The 24,040-nt window shown below is 33.8% G+C and overlaps 1 protein-coding gene across 1 annotated transcript in view; it reads right to left on the reverse strand.

Annotated features, from left to right (window-relative positions):
* Window positions 1–24,040, reverse strand: part of LOC140446088 (glutamate receptor 1-like) — a 114,101-nt gene that overhangs the window by 79,277 nt on the left and 10,784 nt on the right. The window contains exons 4-7 of the mRNA XM_072538617.1: window positions 22,555–22,808; window positions 7,257–7,365; window positions 6,551–6,813; window positions 2,564–2,785 (exon numbers count right to left, since the gene is read on the reverse strand). Coding sequence (XP_072394718.1) covers window positions 2,564–2,785; window positions 6,551–6,813; window positions 7,257–7,365; window positions 22,555–22,808 — 848 coding nt within the window. The remainder of the gene's footprint in view (window positions 1–2,563; window positions 2,786–6,550; window positions 6,814–7,256; window positions 7,366–22,554; window positions 22,809–24,040) is intronic.

The raw sequence follows: 24,040 nt of genomic DNA on the forward strand, positions 1-24,040 counted from the left end.
TCCTGCTCGGGCTCAAAAATTGAACAAGTTCATAGTAAAAGACTATTTTGACAAATTAAGGGGTGTACTTCAAGAATTAGATTTAATCGACAAACCTGAAAGAATTTACAATGTGGACGAGAAAGGCTGCAGACTCAGTCTGCATCATCAACAGACCGTTCTAGCAAAGAAAGGCGCGAAACGCGTACATTTGGTTGCTCCGGAACATGGGGAAAATGTAACTATTGTTAGCTGTGCTAACGCCAATGGTACCGCTATTCCTCCTGCCGTTTTGTTTAAAGGACGGCGCATGAAGCCCAAATGGAAAGATAATTTGCCTCATGGCACGTTGGCGTTGATAACCCCTAAAGGCAGTATGAATGTGGAAACCTTCATTATTTGGTTGGAGCATTTAGCAAAATATAAATTGGAGGGAAAGTGTCTTTTAATATTTAATGGAGCCTCATGTCACTTAGACATTTCAATTGTCGAAGCTGCCGAGAAATATCAAATAACCCTTCTGTGTTTGCCTGGCAACACAACTCATGAACTCCAGCCGATGGACAAAGCTGTGTTTCGTTCCTTTGAACACCACTGGGACGAACAAGTGTTGTTGTATTGGACCAAATACAAAGAACGTGCTTTAACAAAGCAGCGATTTGGGGAAATATTTTCGATAGTGTGGGACAAGGCATTGACACCTTCTAACATTAAATAAGGCTTTGCTGCAACAGGAATATTTCCTTATAACCCCGATGCTATACCTGAAGTTGCTTTTGCCCTAAGTATTTTATCAGAAATTGAGAACATTGATCCCACTCCCATTAATGTACGCCAGAAAACACCATCTCCTACTCCAGGCTGTTCATATAACTCCTCTCAACAAAAAAGGATACCAAACTATCAAAAGACCCAAGATTACAAAAAAAAGTAATCTAGAACTGAAACATCATCAAGTGATAGTGATAGCGGACCCATTAATGTACGCCAGAAAACACCATCTCCTACTCCAGGCTGTTCATATAATTCCTCAAAAAAGTGTACCAAAATATCAAAAGACCCAAGATTACAAAAAAAAAGAAACCTAGAACTGAATCATCATCAAGTGATAGTGATAGCGGACCCATTAATCTGCGCCAGAAAACTCCACCACCAACTGCAGGCTATTCAAAAAGCTCTTCCCAACAAAACTGTTTGCCACAATACCAAAAGACGCCAATTCACATGAAAAAGAAGTCTAAAACACAAACTTCATCAAGTGAGAGTTCTGGCAGTTATACTTCGGAATCAGAAGACAGCGGCGAAGAAGTTGAATTGGCAATAAATCAGTTTCATAAAAAAAAGGAAACTTTCCTTATGAATTCTGAAAAAAATGATTTGGAGGTTTATAACAAAGAAAATAACAATCTTCGAGAAGAAAAAAGTAATACTGAAGAAATAAAAACTTGCCAGGGCAAAACTTTGGACACATCGTTTACGGAAATGCTTGAGACTCCGGCAAAAATTGAGAAAAAAAAATACACAAAATAGAAAGAAGGCAATAAATAGCAGAGCTATAGTGGTAAAAAAAAATGTATTTTCTACCACTAGCACAGGTCTACGAACAGATATAAATAAAGGCACGAAACAAACTCTACCAGGTTGTTTGGTAAAGAAAAACAAAAAATCAGAAGACGTAGCAAAATGGTTTTGCAAAATTTGCGACAAAGCTGAAATAAAAGACATGCGACTATGCTTTATATGTGTACAGTACGTTCATGAAGAATGTGTAGGGCTGACAAAGTTCGATAAGGAATCCTTTACCTGTCCTGATTGTACTCCGCAATAATGTTCCTTAATTTTAAGTTATTTCAGTTAAAAATTCTTTATTTTGACATTTTAGTTTTTACAAAAAGGATTGTTTAATATCTTTGTTTGGTTAAATGTTTTTTATTCAATAAATATGAGATTTTGTAAGTATATGATGTTTTTTAATATTTATTTCCACATCATTTAGTGTTTTAGGTAAGCGCATATTACCTTCACTCGACTGGGCATATTACCTTTAGGGGTTGGCAATATGCCCAGATTGAGGGGTTTTAAAAAAAAATTCGATATGAAAAAAAAATAATTGCCAAACAATAAAAAAACTAGCGATGTTTAAACACCTAAACATTGGTATAGTGTTAAAAAATATATGAAAAATATATTTTTGTAGCAATAAATTCAAAATTCCCTTAACATGGGCATATTGTATTCAGTTACCTTACTTATCTTAGGATTCTTCATGAGAACGTGATGGAGCCTTGATATTTCTGCAATCTGTTCTATCTTCTGCAATGTCTTTTTGCCCAATAAAATAAGATTTACTCAGTTTATTTATAATTCGTATTAGGCAACTGGTTCCCAAAGAATCTTAAAATTATTTGTCTCTTTTAACAAGGTACTTTTTTAAATATAGTAGTTTTTTGCTGCAGCTTTCAATTAAATGATAAAAGAGTTAGCAAGACGATCATTATTGTCATTCTGGTCATTATTGTCAATTTAATTAGTTTTTACTAATTTACATAATATGCAATTGGGAAAAACCAAATAATAAACTCACCAATATTGTTGTAACTATATAGGTTTTATTTCTTTCTATATGGGCGTTTGCCTTTAGTCTAACATATTTTGCAGCAACTGGGTTAAATCCAGTTTGGTCACTCCATTCAGCTACTTTTACCATTGCACTATTTACTGTCATCTCTACAACATGAAGTGTGTAATTTTGGCGTCGACCTTCTTCACTGAAACGAATTTCTCCAGTTAAACCTTCAATTTCTACCTAAAAAAGATATAAATTCAAGAGAAAAATTTTCAAAAAAAAGGTAAATTAGTGTAGAATTTTTTTATAGAAACAGTTTTTATAATAAATAAACAATAATAATCAAAATATTGAAATTTCCTTTGTATGAAAAAGGCACCACATGCCTTATTGACCGAGTAAAAATATTTTTAGGTACGCTTGCTTCAGAGTTATCGTCGGGTACACACATACACATGTTTAACTCACACAAATAAACAATTAAAAGCTTTTTAAACCCCATAACCTTAATTAGCCGTTACACGGATACGATTTCGTGTCCATGTCCAAAAGAACAGTAGAAATGGTAAATAAGACCATCAAGTGCTTATCTGGAATTCTCGAATTTCGTGGAAATAAACTATTAACACGCACGCAGTTAGGCAAAAATCATTTGTCGGGCAAAGAAAATGAACAATTAATTAACAGTCAAGTTTTAACAAGGACATGGGCGTCAGCAGCAAGTGGACAAACTGGCTGAATCAGAATGATAGATAGGCTCTTCCAATAAACTTGATGGTCACGCTAGAACATTGTAGCGTAAAAAAGTCTGGCGATTCGATGAGATTGATTATTACGCATAATGGTCAGGCTAATCAAATACATTTGTCGAGAGTCTATTCCCATTACATTATATCGACCATTAAACATTTAATCTGACGAATTATAATTTTCCCCTTTGAATTTATAAACAAATTAATTATGATTTTAATAAAAATATAATAATAAATTTATTTTTTTGTAACCCTTATCCGTTTTAATATGGATACTTTATTTTTTATATTTAAATCAGACCTTTAAATATTTTGGTAAATTTTTTTTCATAATGGTTGGAAAAATCTTTTTAATTCTATAATTAATTACTTTGTACATGTATGATATTCTTCACGGATTTTTCTTGCTACAAGCTGTTTCTTTTCCCTATATATATATATATATATATATATATATATATATATATATATATATATATATATATAATCAATAACCCTTCTACCCTAAGGTGTTGGGTGTAAAGTCTCTTTTTAGGTTTCATATACAAACTTCCTCCAATTCTTCTTGTTGCTGACCAATTTCTTCGCTTGCTCCTTGGTGACTCCTCTCCTGTCTAGGATGGCGGCAATTTCATCGTCCCAGGTCTTCATAGGTCTGCCTCTCGGTCTTTTCAAGGTTCTTCTCGCTTCCCACACTTGTTTCACTTGGCTTTTTTTATCCATCCTTACCATGTGGCCGTACCACCTCAGTTGGGCTTTTTCGATTTTCTTCTCTATTGATTGGACTTTAAGGCGTTCTCTTATTTCATCGTTCCGTATCCTGTCCATTCTGGTCACCCCTAGTACTCTTCTTAGATACTTCATTAAAATACTTTGCAGTTTATTTTTTAGTCTGGTGGAGAGCGTCCAGCTTTCACATCCAAATGTTAAGATAGGTACAAAAACTGTGTTGTAGATAGCTATCTTTGCTTTTTGGGATGCTTCTTTTTTCGATAGGAATGTGCTCTTAATTGCGTGGTATATCCGGGAAGCGTTTGCTATTCGATTGTTTATCTCTGCTTCTTGTGTACCCCTACTCTCTAGTTGCACTCCCAGGTATTTAAAGGTTTCGACTTCGTTGTAAAGTATAGTTATTGATTTTAATGTTTGTATGTTGGTCTGTTTTCCCACATACCATGACCTTGGTTTTACTTTCGTTAATTCTCAGGTTACGTTTTTCGAGTTTATCTCTCCATATCTGGAGGTTTCTCTTAAGTGCGTCCTCGTTTCTTCCAAATACGACGAGGTCATCTGCAAATGCGCACTCCGCTATCTGTATCATTTCCAGGTTTCTATGTCCAACAAATATTCTCGATGTTTCTTCTCTAGTTTCCTTCAATACATCATCTAGTACAATATTGAACAGGATGGGGCCTAACGTTTAAATCAACCAATTGAATGTGACACTAAGCTCCGCTTGGTACTTGTCCTCCATACTATATTATTTCAAAGCGACCTTACTAAATTATAAATATTTTTATTAGCCGTTCCATCCTATATAAGCCGATACAAATTTTTATTTGCTCTTTTTTTATTCATATCACTTCAATCATTCTACAATGAAGCTTTAGCCACAAAAATTGGTTAGTGTCTTAGCCGTATACACGAGTAAGTATCTTTTTTTAATTTTGGGTCTTTGTTTTTTAATTGTTTTTTTTTGCATAGCAGATACTTTCTTTCTTAACATAAAGCGTTAAAATAAACATTTTACCTTTTTTTTTTAATGTATATATGTACCTATATTATCTTATTTTATTTAATATCTTATTAATTATTTTTTTTTTCCATAAATTTATTTTTATTAATGCCACGCTGTGATCAGAGATTTTGCTGAGATCGTTTTTCTCTGAATACTCAGCTTTATTTCTGATCGGGTTTTCCTTTTGGGAGAAAACTGATCTTTGTATGAATTTTCTAGCCTATACGGTGGGGAGCAAGCAATAGCCAACCACACTACCTTGGGAAGCAAACAACAGTCAACCACACTACCTTGGGGAAACAATCAGCAACCACCCATACTACCATAAATCCACTGATGCATCAGAATATAATTTGAAACCAATTTATTTTGGGACAAAAATGACTGCTATAATCTAGACCAACAACCCACCTTAACCCAATCAACAACCACCTACAGCGGGTAACTTCCACAAAGATCGGAATCCTTCCTGCAAACGATTCCTTCAGATTCCTTTGATTTCACGTTCAAAGCCTCTATGTATCAGTTGATACGTATTTCGACTTAATAAGTCTCATCAGAACAGTTATTCATAGCCGTTCTTAACGTGAAAAATAATCTTCTCTGTCTTATTAGGAAGCAACAATAAAATGGCTTCGTTATGGACGCAATAGCGACATCTGATAGAAAAATCGGTAAGATAGTTTCGAAACAAATTCAGTTTTCTGCTTTAATCTGGAGCCTTCTAAAAATTGCAAGGCATAGCCAGACGTTGATAAAGATGTTAATAGAGACATGGGGGATCTAAAATTTGCATTCCACGACATATCTCCTCAACTAAGCAGAAATCCTTAACGAATTTGTTTCTTGTACTCATACAGAGTATGCAGATTGCAATTTTTAGAAGGCTCCAGATTAAACCAGAAATCTGAATTTGTTTCGGAACTATCTTACCGATTTTTCTATCAGATGTCGCTATTGCGTCCATAACGAAGCCATTTTATTGTTGCTTCCTAATAAGACAGAGAAGATTATTTTTCACGTTAAGAACGGCTATGAATAACTGTTCTGATGAGACTTATTAGGTCGAAATACGTATACAGATACATAGACGCTTTGAACGTGAAATCAAATCTTTTCTGTCTTTTTCATTTTAATATGAATTCTGTTTATTATTATTTAATAAATATATATACCTTTACTATAACTTTGTAAGTTTTTTTTTATTTTCTGTACCTTTCTGAGATTAGTGTGGAGAGAGAATGAACAGGGAACGAACCTAGGGCTTAGCAGTCGGGCAGAGCACCATTCTGATGAATAGAACAGTGGGCGTTTCTCTCTTGAATATCCTTAGAAATATTCGAAGAATTTCTCCCCTCGTTTCTTCCAGCAGTATGGTAAAGAAAGGTAGAATATTTTACAAGAGAGTTTATATCCTAAAAATGTTTTTGGGCACAAAATAAATTTTTTAACTATTTTACATAACATATCCTACCTGAAAAGATCATGACAAGAAACTATTTCAATATTACTCACCTTTCTTAAAAATCTTGAAATCTTATCTCCGTGTTCCCACGGTGTCACCCAGTTGCCATTTACGTTACAATCAAGGGCCTTTGTTGTACCGTTGTAATTTAGCCCTCTTCGAACATTGTTTCTAAATAAATCTGGCTTTTTCCGTAAAACTTTGTTAAAAGCCTCAACCAATACAAAAACGGCATCGTACATTAAAGCAGCCTGGGCGGATATACTGTCTTTACCAGCTCCCGGAGATTGAATCGAATCCAGTCGTTTCCATCCTAAAAACATATTTTTCATAAATACTATTTTTTGCCTTTTAAAATAATGTATGTATACCCAATAACAATTATATTGGTTGTTAACTACCGATCTTGTATTTGTTATTATGGAAACATTTTAAAAGGTGACAATATAAACTTTTTAAAAGTCTGTAAATCGAAATAACTCTAATTTTAGATAAAAATAAAAAAATATAGAATATTTAATTAAAAAAAATGCATCTTTATGTTATTTTTGACTTTTGCTGCAACTTTATATTTTAAAACTCGGCTCTTAGTGAATTAAATAAATTGACGCTTTTCTGTGTGAGTACTATTTAAAACATCTATAAATACAAAAAAAAAAGTGTGAAAACAAGAGAACAAAATGGAGTAATGTTTAATCGTGCGCCCAAAAAGTTCAAATCAGGAAAAATAACGTAATTATTACAAAAATCACTAACCTTCTAAAAACTCTTTCACATAATGTTTAAAGCTATCCACTATCCTAAAACCCGTGATATTGATGGCTCCATATTCCACTACTTCACTTTCCCATCTCTCGTCCATAACCTAAAAGATTCATTTTTAATTAGCATCTCGGAAATTATCTAAATAGTGTGGCCAAATTTTATCTAGTTTATCTTTTTTATATAGTGTGCAATATCAACACATCGCATTAGACAATATATCATAAACTGAAGATGTCTATTTAAATCAAACAAACTGTGTGTTAATATTAATTTGGATTTTTCCCAAGTATTAAATTATCAGATACAAATATACAGGGTATTTCAAAAAGGTATGTCATAAATTAAATCACGCATTCTGGGGACAAAAATAAATTGATTGAATCCAACTTATTTTAGTACAAAATTGTACACAAAAAAAGTTACAGCCCTTTGAAGTTACAAAATAAAAATTGTTTTTTGCATTATCTCCTAAACTACTTGACATTTTGTAATAAAAATGGACACGTTACTTTCTATTTTAAAATTTTAAGAGAGGTGTGCAGCCCTAACTCCCCCCAAACTTTTAAGTACATTCAAACTAAATGAATTTTGTGGCACCATTAGTTTAACACATTATTTTTAAAAATTTTTTGCCTCATCACTTTTTTCAAAAAACAGTTTTTATTGAATTACGGCCCATTTCTTTAACCTTTAAAAAATTACGTGCAACTAAATAAATGGCTTAAATGAATTAACAAGTACAAAAAATGTCTATAACCTCTATAAATATGATATTACAATAAATGTTCAAAATGACTCCCATTTTCTTCAATACACATTCGGTATCGTTTTAATAAGGAAAACCGAATGCGCTGAAAAATCATATTTTTCTGACAAAATTGATTTGCAGCTTCAGTTATTCTAACCCTCAATTTTGTTCGTCCTTTATTGTTACATAATACACTTTCTCTTTTATAAACCCCCAAAAGCAAAAGTCCATGGGGTTAAGACCTGGACTTCTGGGTGGCCAAGAAATAGGTGCGTCACGACCCCTTCCAATTCACCGACCAAGATACTGCCTGCAAAGGTATTCCCGGACTTCATTACCGTAATGCGGTGGAGCGCCATCTTGTGGAAACCACATATTTTGCCTTATTGCATTATTCGCTTCTTCCAAATACTCTTGTAAATCGTTTGCTAAGAATTGCATATAATTATTATCACCATTTAAATTGTTGTTAAGAAATACTGGGCATATTAGATTGTTATCCACAATTCCTGCCCAAACATTAACTTTGAAAGTCCTTTGGTGATGAGTCGTTTTTTTGACGTGAGGATTTTCGTCGGCCCAAATGTGCTCGTTATGATGGTTTGTTATTCCATTTCTACTGAAGCTAGCCTCGTCGATAAACAAAATATTTCTAGTAAAATTAACATTTCGAGTGTTTTCCATTAAACAACCAATCGCAAAATCCAATCCTTTTATAACAATCTTTAACCAATAACTCTTGAACCTTTGTTAAGTGATAGGGTTTAAGCAGCTGATCCTGCAAACACTTACATGAGAAACATTTAGTTGAGCAGCTATTACCCTTGTACTTGTTCCAGGGACTTCCTCAATGATTTCTAAAGTTTCTTCATGAGTTGCATTCATTATTTGTAATTGTTGTATCCGTAGAAACTAATTGTAATTTTATGGCCCACTAGGAAAAAATTAGTTTTTCGAAAGAGGGATAGGAGGCAAAAACGTTTTAAAAATACTGTGTTAAACTAATGATACCACAAAATTCATTTGATTTGAACGTACTCAAAAGTTTGGGGGGACTTAAGGCTGCACACTCCCCTTAAAATTTTTGTTGTGCGCTTAGATTTTGTTGTTTCTTTTGTATGAACAATGCTTTCAGAACAAGAAAGAAATCTTTATTACAAAATGTCAGGTAGTTTAGGAGATAATACAAAAAAACAATTTTTATTTTGTAACTTCAAACTTTTTTTGTGTACACTTTTTGTACTAAGATAAGTTGGATTCAATCAATTTATTTTTGTCCCCAGAATGCGTGATTTAATTTATGACATACCTTTTTAAAACACTCTGTTTTTCTCATCCTAATGTTAACTGGATACTAACTATTTAATATGTGTACAGTACATTATTATCTATTCTCTCATTTAACCCACATTACTGATTTTCGCTATCTTTAATAAGAAGGTCTAGTCTAATAGTTTTCTTGCCTAAGTTACTATGATAATAAATCAACATAGTCGGATGTAAAAGAGAAATAAACGTAAAGAATTTCCATTTGCCATTTACGCTAAAAGCAATTTTAGTCAAAATGGCCTCTATTTGTTTTATAGAACGGTTGGATTAAAAAGTTTTCTTACTTTGCACAACTGCCATTAAAAGAACCGGCATCGTATTCAGCGGCAATAAAGAGTGAGATTTGTTATTTTCAAGAAACACGCAATACTCAAATATAATCAGAAACCATTACCATTATAAAAATTATATTTATATTTTAAGCTTAACTATGTCCGGCACAGGTCTAAAATCAACGGGGTTCTTCTGATTCAACCTTGGTATAGATTATTTACTGTTTTTCCAAAAAAATATATAGGAAAAGTACTTTAGTTATTAAAAAAGTAATTTGTAAGCCTATAAAATGAACGGAAAAAGAAGAGATAAAAATATACTATGTATATGAAATATTACAAGTTTCATTTTTAAATTTGATTATTATAATATAATACAATAATTATAAATATAGGTTCAAAAACATTTAATAGTGAAGCGAATTGAAGAATGTGCTGTGAAAATCACTAACGTATGTTGTTGGCTTAGATTCTCACAAATAAAAAAGCTAAACCAAAGCATAAATATACCTACGTACGACATGACATATATAAAATAATAGGTCTTTATGTATGTCGGTAAAGTAACTTTTTATCGAACGAGTTTGATATGATATTACGAGCGGAGTGAGCGAGGCTAGTAACAAATGAGTTCGACAAAGAGTGTTTACTGACGTGGTGCATACAAAATTGTATCGCCAACCATAAAAACATTAACAAAAAGCTGTATTTTGTGTAATATTTTTATTGCACAAACATTTGTACAAAAAAGATATAGTCATAAATATACCAGTTTTATTTATATTTTGTTATAATAAATTCTAGTGGACGACTTGACATGTTCTTAAAATTATTTCGTAAAGTGGGAGTTTCTTGAATTGAAAATGTTTTATCAACTTTAACGTTTATATCGATACTAGTGATTTGTCCGTCATCATGTGACGGGGCATCCAATCAACTGCCATCTACAGTCATTTCGCTTAATTTTTCCTGTCTTTTCTCCTATTTAAGGCTAGGTCAACAACAAAGTTCTATTTTGGTCAACTTTTTCATGAAAGTTACAACTTTCATGACAAATAAGTCACTTTGGGAGAGTTGTTGGACTTTTTCGTAAAGTCGTCTTTTAAAATCCATCTAGCCTGGCATTTTATTTGCTGGAAAAGCTCAAGGTTTGTATTATATTTTTTACCGATTACCAAATTCGCAGCCAATAGAAGATGGACATTTATTCATAGAATAAAATGTACCTGTCTTTTCACATGAAATTATATTGCGGTTGCTTATCTGTAAGATAAACGTTTAACCCTTTCATAGGCAGTGGGAAGTATAATTCCCACCATATATCACTTCTACAGGTAGTACAAATCGATTTTCCCACCGTTTAAGGCTGCTGATACCTAGTAGTGATATACTTCTTATGGTGCCTTATCCAATTATTATTGTATGTTGGCGACAATTCTAGCATACTCCTCTCGGTCTTGTGTGGCTCTAAAGAGTGTATGGTCATCGAGATTTGTCCAATCCCTTATGTTTTAAAGCCATGAGTATTTGTTTCTTCCGATGCCCCGTTTTCCTTCTATAGTCCCTTCCATAGTAAGCTTTAAGAACTGATACTTGGAATTTCGAAATATATGACCCAGATAAGCAGTTTTTCTTCTTTTTATTATTGGCAGCAATTCTCGTTCTCTGTCCATTAGATTAAATACTTCGTTATTTGTTCTGTGATCTGTCCAGGGAATTTTAAGTAGTCTAAATACCCACATTTCAAAGGCCACCAATCGGTTCATCACATTGGCCTTTATAGTCCAGGTTTCTATACCATATAGCAGTATGAAGTAAATGTAACATTCAACATTGCAAGGTTCTCATATTAGTAAATGCTGTTCTGGCCTGCTCAATCCTTCTACATATCTCTATGTCTGGATCTAGATCTTCAGTTATCCAACTACCGAGATATCTGAACTTGGGGACCTTTTGGATGTTCTTATTGTTTACTCTTATATTTAATTGCATATTTCGTGTTCTGCTAACCACCATTACCTTCGTCTTGTCTATATTAATCTTCAAGCCCAGTCGTTCTCCTTCAGTGTTTATTTTATCTATTAGTCGTTGTAGCGCTTCTTTGCTATCAACTATTATGACTGTATCATCAGCATAGCGAATATTACTAATAGTCTGTCCGTTGATTTTGATTCCATCTTCAGTGTCACTTAAGGCTCTATCGAGAATCGTTTCAAAGTAAAGATTAAAAAGGAGAGGTGACAGAACACAACCCTGTCGTACACCTTTTTCTATTGAGAAATGTGATGTAAATTCCAGTCCTACTCTCACATATGCCACAGATGCCACTTGATTCATATAAAGGTTCTTTATGATTTTAAGACCATTCTCATCTATCGAACGTTCCTGGAGCAATCTTCTTAGTTCTTCTACTAGTAATCAGTAAACCTATAAAAAATTATTTCAAAGCTAAGGTATTTGGAGAAGGCGATATAATTTCGAATTGTACGAGAAGTATAAAAAAATAGTAAATGGTAGAGATGTAATATCCTTCATAAAAATAGGTAGGCTTAGATGGGCTGGACATGTGTCAAGAGCAAATGAAAATTACCCACCCAGACGAACTCTATTATCGGTCCCAGTGGGAAATAGGAGTAGAGGCAGACCACGACTGAGATGGAGGGACTCGTGGACGAGGACGCAAGGAAAATCGGCGCGGCAAATTGGCAACGGTTGGCGATGAACAGAAACGACTGGCGAAATAGACTGGGGAAGGTCAAGGCTCAACTAAAGCTGTAGCACCACTGATGATGATGATGATAAGGTACAGATATTTACATTACCATTTATACTTATGTTTGAATATACGCTGTTTTGACGGTTTTTTTGTGCGTTTATGTTCTAGTTGTGAACTAATAATTGTTTACACGAAAATTAAGGTGAATGCTAAGAATTTAGATATTAGTTTTCTATTCTTTTAACTTTTACACACACATTCATATAATAACAATGACAATAGAATATATTTGACGTATGCTAAATCTATATTTGTAAGTGGGTTATATGCTCATCTCCCATCCTCGTTGTTTATTTTTATTACTTTATTTTAGAAATGTGGGATCTAGATCCCCCCACTGCATTAGCTTATTTATATTATTTACCTGACATTGAGGAACATTCAGAAGAAAAAGCAAATAAAGGTGCTTTCGAAGAACTTGAAAATTTGGAAGGCAACTGTTTAGATTCTTCTGATGTGGAAATCCACATCCTGTTTGGAATCTTCACATTCTCAATATTCAGGTAATTTTTCTCTCCCTACATCTCCGTTACAGTTTTAACCATTTTTATCAAAAGATAGTGAAGATGAAGAAAAGGATAAGGAATGGGATCAAAACACAGATTTCTTTGACAAGCTTGCACTTGATTTTTCCAAAGATGCCAATTCTGCATACGATTGTATTATTGAAGAGAAAGAAATCGATTATTTCACCAAAATTTTTGATTTAGATATTCTTGATATGATATTTTATCACACTAAGCTGGGAATACATACACTTCCTCGGCTTTCCAATTACTGGTCCACTAATATATATTTAGGCGTATCAGCAATTTCGCAAGTATTTGGATCTAATTGAAAATTTTTTCCTTAACAACAAGAAAATTACAACAAGAAATCTACATTAATGATTCTTCTGAGGTTTTTTCATAACACTAAAATATTAAGGTTAGCTCAAACAGCTTTAACTTTAGAAACTTCAATAATATTTTTATTGAACAATTTATCTTCAAACTTGTCTTCATTTTAATCCTTTGCTAGGTTATAGAATGTTGCTGTAGATATAAACGGTTGAATCTTCTCAATTTTACAGCCACTTCCATTTGATAAAATAATAACTAAACCTTCTCTTCCATACATAAAGAGTTCTGTTATATATCTGGTTTTCATATAAAATTCATTATAGAAATTTTTTTCATGGATTGTTAAATGTACTTCTTAAAAATGGCTTCACTGAATAATTAGAATTTTCAAGTAACAACCCATTTCTATTACCATCATTTAAACTTCTTATTTATTTATACCTATATATATATACCCTCGAGGGGGGCTTATAATTCAAAGGGGGTGGTGGAAAGGGATAATATTTTCATACTGTAAATTGTCAATTTAAGAATAAAAATCGACCTGTTTTAGTTTTTTTTTCACATAGTACATAATAACGCTAAAAATAAATTTATTCCATACATATGGACTGCATGATATGAATGTGTACGAGCAGGTATTCGTTTGTCAAGAGCTAAAATTTTGTACCTGAACTCAGTCTAAACACTCGTGAGTATACTTTTTTTACAAACAGTATGCGTTTTTGTAATTATATTGTAAAAAAGAATCTTACCTACAACTTGGTTGTCGAAAGGGTTGTCAAAAATATAAACAATTTAATTAAGTTAAGCAGAACGAAAGAACAGTCAGTCAAAAAAGTTGGTAATATACTTGACAGAATGATTAAATTGTAAAATAAATTTTATTTACATAATGCCGATCACGCGAATGCCCAAAACGTGAAACTTCTATAAAGTACGAACTTTTTTCATGTCATTGTGTTTGTATGGAATGGGAAATTGTTTGTATAGATTGTCCGAGGGTGAACATAAAATAATATTGATTTATTTATAAAAAGAAAAAATTGCCAGGCCTTTACACGTAAATTAAATTAAATAATATAAAAATTACACTCAAAGATTTTAGAGTGTACGAGAGCCACTCTCGTACATACAATGTGTCTACGTAAGTTAGGAAGAATTTTTTTTCATATGAAGTTTAAAGGAAAACAAAACATAAAATACAACTATCGGGTATCAAAATTTTTATAAGTCGTATACGAGGTTTGTCAGAAAAGATGTTTAGAATTAAATATAACTTTCAAATATTAAAGATTCTTTATTTAAATTAAAAACGCTCTGAGGTGCGACTTTTTTATGTGATAATGATAAAAATTTAAATTTGCATATTTTTTTTTTTTTACTAAAGACACAGAAGTGTACTTACATTAAAATCTGGTCAGTAAGACTAATTATTAATTTGTTTTTAACTTAAATTACTAATGAAATCTTAAAATTAGGTGTCTACTCACTAGTGTCTTTCCTATTATTTCTAATAACTAGCATTCAATTTAACATGCATACTCGCACAACACTTTACTCTGCTTTTCACTCACTTATTATACCAGTTCAAAAGGCTTTGTTCTTTTGAGCCTTCTTTCTAAGTTCGTATTGTCGAGAAGCTGGATAGCCTCGACGTTTACATGATGATGGAGTCGTTGTTCATGGCTCCCTGCAAATTTCTTGATTATCTGATTGACGTCTTCCATCTTGAGGTCCCGGTGAAGGTCGTTGTTCCTAACGTACCAAGGCGCATCTACGATGTTCCTCAGTACTTTGTTCTGGAATGTCTGGATTATTTTGATGTTACTAGGCTTGGCACAGCCCCAGAGTTGGCAGCCATAGGTCCATACTGGTCTCAGTATTTGTTTATAGATTAGGAGTTTATTATTTATGGATAGAGAGGAATGTCTTCCCATTAACCAATACATTTTCTTGTAGCGGATGCCTAGTTCTTCTCTTTTCTTCTTCACGTGAGCTTTCCAGCGAAGTTTCGGATCAAGAGTGATCCCAAGTACTTTGCTGATGTTGCAATAGGCACTTGGACATCATTTATTCTAATAGGAATATTATTAATTCTCTTATTGGTAAAATTTATATGGACTGATTTATTCTCATTCAGTTTAATTTTCCATTTTTTGGTCCATTCATGGATTTTGTTTATTGAATTTTGTAGTTTTTCTGTAGCTTCTTCGACGGTGTCACTTACCGCTAAGACAGCAGTGTCATCTGCGAAGGTAGCTATGGTGTCGTCTTCTAGTTCAGGTATATCACACGTGTATATTAGATATAGGACTGGACCCAATACACTCCCTTGTGGAACACCTGCTTCAATTTGCATATGAATGCATAATTATTCTTATATAATTTCAACCTATTTTCTTGTCTTACGACAGATAGAACTGTCAAAACAATTTCATTATTAAAACAGATAACAAATTATTTGTTTACGAAAAGGTAGAAATGCCAGCCACATTAAGTGTGGAAGAGAAAATTGTCCTAATACTGGGTGATAGATAATAAAACATTTCGAGAAGCTGCTGACATTTTTAATTTTTGAAATCCCCATAAAATTATTACGAATAATAAAAATTCAAATTGTCACATAATCACAATAATAAAACATGAACATATTTAATAATAATTATTAATAAATTTAAGACTTGAGGAGAAGTACATAATAAATGCAGAAAAAAACGCGACCACATCATACAAAATAACGACAATACGTTGCAAGTAATGCTGTCTACAATTAAACATAGTAAATATTCTTTGAAAAGAGGGTATATTCATTGCCATATGATATAAAACAAGACACGGTTTTAAAGATTTTAAATAATATAATTATTACCCTTTCGAACCTTAAAAAATTCATACTTGAAGACAAGGAAATATTGATAGACGATTTGAATTCTGTTGTGACATAAATACAGGAAACTTAAAAAATATCCCATTGAAGGTCAAGCGGAATGGTGTCTTATGTCATTGTAGATTAAATGTACGTAAATACATTAAAAATATTTTGAATTGAAGAGTTTTTTAGCGTTTGTAGGAAATTCTTTGGCCTACACGGCTTCCAGATTTATAAACACTTGTTTTTTTTTATGGAATTACTTAAAGAAAAAGGTATACCGCCAGCGGTCATATCAAGAACTTGACTTGCTTTTTATTTGCCGTATTTCCAGATTCTAGTAAGAGCCAAAGAAGGTATTTATTGAATTCTGGCAGGTAACGGTAGGAGATATCTTTTTTAGCCATCTAACATGACGGAGCCAGATACCCTGGCATATTTTGGTCGAGCAGGCTACTAGGCCAGAAGACCCTATTATAGTGCCGTATTAGCCGTGTTCCTACTAAAACCTTAACCACAGTTCCAGAGGGATGATCTTGCCACTCAATGAACAACTAAAATGAAAAACTAAAATCTTACAAATAACCATTCCTATTACCGTAAATCAGAAAATATTTTCGTTAAGCCATAAACTAATAAAAAATAATAACCATAAATTTCAGATCTCTTGTTTAATTTCCTCCTCTGTCGTCCGGCTCCTTCTTCATCATCCCAGAAATCAGACAGTGTCTTCTTCTTCAAGTGCCCTCTCCGCTACGGAGTTTGGCAATCAATATTGTTATCCGTATCTTTAAAACTGTTGCTCTAAATAATTGGTTAGATCTGCACTGGAACCAGTCTCTTAAATTGCGCAGCCAAGATATACGTCGTCTCCCCACGCTTCGTTTGTCCTGAATCTTTCTTTGGATAATTAACTATAGCAATTGGTACTTTTTCTCTCTCATCACATGACCAAGATATTCCAACTTTCTTCTCTTGATGGTGATCAACAGCTCCCGTTCTTTGTTATTCTTTGAAGAACTACACTATTTGATATTTTGTCTGTCCAAGGTATTTTCAAAATTCTTCTGTATATCCACATTTTCAAGGCTTCTAGTTTATCGGTATTGCTCTTGTTTAAAGTCCAAGTCTCTACTCCGTACAGCAATATCGAGAAAATGTAGCATCTAACCAATCTCATTTTCAGGTTTAATCTCATTTCAGGATTTCCCAGAATGTCCTTCATATTAACAAAAGCAGCTCGAGCCTTTCCAATTCTAGTTTTTATTTCTTCTGTGATGTCATTGTTGTTGCAGACAGTGTACTTCTCTCCATTTTTTTTCCTCTCAACATTATGTTTACGATTTTTCTTTCATCCAGCCCGAAAACTCATTCGCCTCTCGAAATCTCCCCTCTCATTCGCCCATCTCTGGCAGTTAAAAATCTGGGCTGGAACGTCCGGTATCCCACAAATAGTACAATCTGTCGAGGCAGATTTGCCTATTCTATTTGTGAAGGTGCCAAAACTACCACATCCGGTCAGAAACTGCGTCAGAAAGTAGTCTAGTTTCCTGAACTTACATTCCCACCACGGCCTCAGATCGGGAATAAGCTCATTCGTCCACCTTGCATTTCCGCTTTCATTCGCCCTATTAATTTTATGAGGACATGCCGTATTTGTTAAATACATTACTAAAAATATATCAGTTTCGGATATGCATGACCTAATTTTACAGTTGTCTGCAATGGCGAAGTTATGTTATAAGTTAGTTGCAATCGTAACATTGTATTAAAACTTTTATGGTCGTATTCAATATCAAATTAGTGGAATATTTTTATTTTACCACTACATTATTTTCCACGAATGTTTAGAAAATATAAGAGTCGCATGTTTATTTTACATAGGTTAGATATTACAGCATAAAAGTAAAATTAAGTGTATCTAAAAGATACGGAAAAAATATTTTTATTCTATGAACTACACTCACGATCATAAAATCCGGGTCACCTTGAAAATCACCGATATTTCATTTTTAACGAGCTTTATTGTAAATAATAATAACACAAATACAAACTAATGCATGTTTCTGAAAATTGTTTTCGGCTTAGCGGTTTAGTGAAAAGTGCACACTTCCCAAAATGGACGGTACCTGTAACTGCTGATTGTTTTAAATGTCTCATTTGTGCTTCGACTTTCTGTTCAAACGCAACGAACAAACGTTTATTATTGCCACCATTAGTGTTTATTAGTGCCATTATTAGTGTTTATTATTGTTTATTTTTTGCCAAAAATGCCCTTGGCTGTTGTTGAAACGGCACAAAATGTTGCGCTTGTGAAAGACGGTCACACTCAACGGCAAGTCGCAAGAACTGTTGGCGTCAGCCTTTCTACGGTTTAACGAGTGCTTCAATGCTTTCAGGAGACGGGTTTGCTATCCAGACGACCTGGCTCTGGACGAAGAAGAACGACCACGGCACGAAATGATCGTTTTCTTGTGTTTCAGGCTTTGCGAAACCGGACCTGAACTGCGATTATGCATCGAAATCATCTGCAGGAATTACGAAATCGCAATGTTAGCGTTGCAACAGTCAGGAGAAGACTTGGTTATTTTGGACTATCTTCTCGGGTAATGGCTGCAGGACCGCGACTTCGCCTGGCGCATCGAGTCGCACGACTAGCTTTTGCTCTACAATACGCGCATTGGGGAATAACCGATTGGAGCAAAGAGTTATGCTCAGATGAATCCCGTTTCTGCCTAGCTGGATCCGATGGACGTGTAAGAGTTTGGAGGAGAACCGGTGAATGATTTTCACATGCTTGCATTGCTCCACGAATGCCATTTGGTGGAGGCTCGGTCATGGCTTGGGGAGATGTATCTTCCGACTTCCGCACAGAACTACCCTTTATCGAAAATGGGTCCTTAACTGCACGAAGGGACATTACGGAGATTCTGGAAGAACATGTTATGCATACAATGGCAGGGCTTGGAGAAGACGTCGTTTTTATGCAGAAAAACGCGCGAATGCACGTTGCCACGATCAGTATGCAATACTTGTACGAGGTTGGAATTAAGAGGTTACCTTGGCCAGTTAGGTCTCCGGACCTGAATCCCGTCGAACGTCTCTGGGACGAATTGAAAAAACGTATTCAACTCCCAAAATCTCCTCCTAATAACGCATAGGTGCTTAAGGATCTGTTAATGAGAGAGTGGAATAACATACCACAACATGTAATCAGGAGAAAAATTGAGAGTATGCCCCGTCGTCTGCAAGAGGTTATTAGAGCAAGTGGAGGCAATACACGATATTAGTCATTGAAATTTTACTGATATTTTACCACATTCTGTATTTTCATTTTTTTCGTATGTCTGTTTTATCAACCATTTGGTTTGTTTCCTGATTTTTCAACAAAAACAATAAAAAACCTTTTTTTTTCTTTCAAAACAAACATTGATGACAAATAAAAAATACGTTAGCCTAACAAAAAGGTTATTACTGAACCAGAGGCAAAAATATTCAAAAAACTTGAAATTTTCAAGGTGACCCGGATTTAATGATCGAGAGTGTATAAGAAATTACACGAAGGTATAAAAATCATATTTTACCAGCTTAGGAGATTTAAAAGAGAAAATAAGGCAGGTTGTAATGCCCCGACTTACATATAGCTACAGACTGGTAATATCTGTTCTGGAAAATACTCAGAAGCATCAAAATAAAGGCTTCAGAGATCAAAATCACGATAAAACAAGCAAGAAAATGATAAAGTAGGTGAAAAATGGATAAATAAAAGAAAGATATGTGTAAATGATAAGGGTCTTTAAACTTCGAAACTAAAAATTTAAACGATTGCTCAATAATATACAGTGGAGTAGATCAACACTAAACAACCCGCTGCGGAGTAGCTATATCAATATATAGCAAGTGAATATCTTGAGGGAAGGGACATTTTTTATTAGGGTTGATGCATTTAAGCTAAAAGTTAGCTTCCTGAATAGAGTAGAAAAATGTTGCGAATATGGATTGCATATACTCCGAACTTGGAAATTGTACGTTCAATGTGCAGAAACTTAAGCTAATCGAAATCATTAAAAAGCGAAAAGCTGGTAATATAACTGAGATAGATATCATTTGCTTTATCTCATCAGACAGAGTAATATCGAAGGTAGGTATGGGTCAGAACATAGACAGTGCTCCTGGCTTGGGAACACATGAGATTAGAGAGTCTTGAGCTCAAACGGTTTGCTATGGAAGATGCAAGATAGAAAATAATCTGTCTTAACTATTGCCGATCTTCGATTGGAGAAGGTACTCGAATAAAAAGAAATTAGGGATAAATGTGTTTGTTGGATCGTTCAAAAGAGTTGCCGATTAATATTTATTGGCAATGGTTGCCTTATTTGCCTTATAATTTTATAGCCTTTATGTTTTATGGAAAACGTTCGAATAATTTATTTTATCTACATTTCGATAGTCGATTAAAATAATAAGGCAACTGACACTGATACGATAACAGCTTAATTATTAGAAAATGAAGCACCGAGACCACAAAAACAAATACATGGTTTAATCATCAAAATATTGGATGATAAAACAATTCCTGAAGAATGGAAATGGGGTCTTTATACACCTCTTGCTTACGAAAGCAAGATTATTAAGATTGATCACACAAAAATTTTTCTTCTCTCCTATATACAAAACTGACTCTGCTGAAGGGATCAATCGAAGAGCATTCACACAAAAGTAAATAAGTCCAAATTTGCAATTTTTGTGTTAGGTATGGACTGGGCATCTAAAATCAAATATCTATCAATATTTTCATCGCTAAAGTTGATAAATATCATGCAAAATAAATACAAAAGTGGTCAACAGAAACAAATCCTGCTAAAAATTGCTCTGAAAAAAAGAATTTGTAAACTACGAGCTAACCAGTTTTACAAGTTAATGAAGGAAATACTGGAAAACTATTTGGCTTACTGCTTCGATCTACAATAAGTCCAACTCTTGTCCAAAACAGCTGTTGTGGATGCTTTTAACTTAATGCAAATAAGTTATTAAACTGTGGCATTATACCAGTAGACTTAGGTTTCGCAAACTTTTTTTCATGGACAGAAGATCAAGCTGGAAGAGGCTGCGTAGAAGTAGTATCTGCACTTTTACATTTTCTAAACTCTCTGGTAATCTTACAGGAAATAAATGCTTTTGCTTTATTTTGTGATGGATGTGGTGGAAAAAATAAAAACAAACACGTTATTCAAATGCTAATATATTGGTAAGCCAATACTTTCACATCTAAAACTATGGTTAAAATAGTATTTCCTGTAAGAGGACATTGCTTTTTTTCAGCCGACAGGGCATTTGAAAGGGTCGAAAAGTTATTGAAGAAAGGGCCATTTATCAACACAAAAGAAAAATACCATAAAATTGGAAAGTTGGAAAAAAGTATATTACAACTTAATCAACTAATGCATACATTTTTATGAAAATAAAATTTAAACACGACATTTAAACATGACATGGACTTGTACTCTAAATCCTTCCAATATTTCATTCAAAGTTAAAGCTGCTGATGAATGAAATTGTTTAGAAACGTTCGAAAAAATTCTTAAAAAAATTTTCTAAAAGCCATAAATTTATCAACTTCTTTTCTTGTTTCCCTAGTAACGTAGTATCGAAACCAATATATGTAAGAAAAAATTAAAAACTTTGTTTTTTAGTCCGAGATCCGTTGTCGCTATTTATTAATAACAAGCTAATTTTTCGTAATTAGTTTTATTTTGTCAAGACGTCTAACTTTTGCCGCTACAATAATTTCCTTTTGTTTTTTCGTAAACATACAAATGAATAGTTACCGTAAACCGGGGTAACTTTACCTCTGCCAGGGCAACTTTGCTCCATTACTAAAAAAAAGTTTCATTTTCATTAACCTATGAATTAATTTCTAGGGTCTTTAAAAAACGCGCGTCGCCGTTTTACTGGTTGCCTATTGACAAAGTCTCCCCACATGCAGCATCGACTAGTTCGTCCATTTACGTGCCCTTTGACAGCGAGTCAAGAAGGTAGTGGTACAAAAACTTCGACTTGTAGTAAGAAAGACTTGAGAAAGGCAATTAGCCGAAACAGCTCTGCTGTAGTGTTAAGATTTTATAATAAACGTTGTGGAAGTTTTGAAACCAAAGTTTTCAGTGTTTTATTGTTGCAAAAAAAATACCATACAGTAATTACATTATATACTTTCTTTCTCACTTATTAAAAAACATAATACTGGTAGCAATTTTATACACGTTTCCTTGCAATTTCTTTAATAACTCCCAAAAGTGGAGCAAAGTTAGCCCAGTTTCCGGTAGTTTTTTACCTAACGCTAAACTTTGTATATTTTTTGCAGATTAGATTTGATACATCACATTCAGTAATCTGTTAAAATTAAGACAAAAATACACAAAATACAAATGTGTATAATAAAAATAAACCTACCAATCCTGATAGTAAATAATGATAATTTCGTCTTCCTAAAGATATATCCCTCACATGGTTAACGACAATTTCTTTAGCAGTCTCAGTAGAACAATCTAGAACCACATATTTGTTTGTCCATCGAGTGTGTTCTTCTATTCCTCTAAGAAATGATAATGCTTCACTAACATTGTTTATTCTTCGTACAGTAGTGACTTGAAAAATCTCACTCCCGGGCGTTAATCCTTGGTATATCTGTTGTAACCTTAGGAGACCTAAAACAGATGAAATATTATTTTGTATTATATATAAAATAGGGTTTGGCTGGGCCATTTAGCGATTAAAAATTACAGTATGAAAGTTAACACGTTCCCGAACAAAATGACATTATGCCGATTTATGTACAGGCAAACGGGATGCACTGCAGACGGGCGCTACTGTTTTGGGGACGCCAAAATGACAAAATTTCAGTCGTAATACTCTAATCTGAGTTTGGTACTTTTACATCCCATACACGTAAAATATACAAAAATATACAGCGTATAGAGTTCCTACCATTATAGTAATAGAATGCGATGCTAAGATTCAAGAAACTCCCAAACAGATGGAAAGTGGCCTATGTCATAATGTTACCAAAGCCCGGAAAAGACAGCACATTCCCGCAAAACTACAGGCCAATAAGCTTGCTACCTGCAATCAGAAATATTGTAGAGAGAGTAATACTTAGCAGACTTCAAGCTAAAACAGATAGACTAGATATAATACCAGAAGCCCAATTAGGTTTCAGATCAGAACACTCCAGTGAGCTACAAGTACTCAGACTAATATAGTACATAGCAGCTGGATTTAATGATAAACAATACACAGCTTTCGACAGAGTCTGTTATAAACGACTGATCTACAAAATGAGAAGATACCGTTACAGCGGATCAATGACAAGTCTAATCTCTTTGTACTTGAGCAATCGTGGTTTTAGAGTTCGAATAAGACAAGTCCTATCCCAACTCGGGAACCCGGAGGCTGGAGTTCCACATGTAGCATTACTGTCATTTCTACTGTATACGACATACAAAGCAGACATACCTAGAACACCAGGTACATTACTAAGTCTCTATGCCGACGACACAGCGATAGCGGCCAAACCCAGAAATGTAGACATAGCGATAAACAACTAACAAACAGCGCTAGATGACATAGAAGAATGGAGTTTAAAATGGAAAATCGCTATTAACTCCAAAAAGACACAGGCTGTACTTTTCAAAAAAAAAGCACCAATAACCAGAAGAACAAGTGACTGTACAAGACAATCCTATCGAGTGACAAAGCGAAGCAAAATACCTCGAAGTAATCATGGACAAAGGCTTAATATTTAGTAAACACGTAGACGCTAAAGAAAAAGCAAACTTAGGATGAAAACTAAAATAAGATTAATATATAGTATAATCCTTCCTATACTAACATATGCATCCCTCGCATGGGGACACATATGTAATACAACAAAAAAGAA

The sequence above is a fragment of the Diabrotica undecimpunctata genome, chromosome 7, assembly GCF_040954645.1.
Source record: "Diabrotica undecimpunctata isolate CICGRU chromosome 7, icDiaUnde3, whole genome shotgun sequence".
Lineage (NCBI taxonomy): Eukaryota > Metazoa > Arthropoda > Insecta > Coleoptera > Chrysomelidae > Diabrotica > Diabrotica undecimpunctata.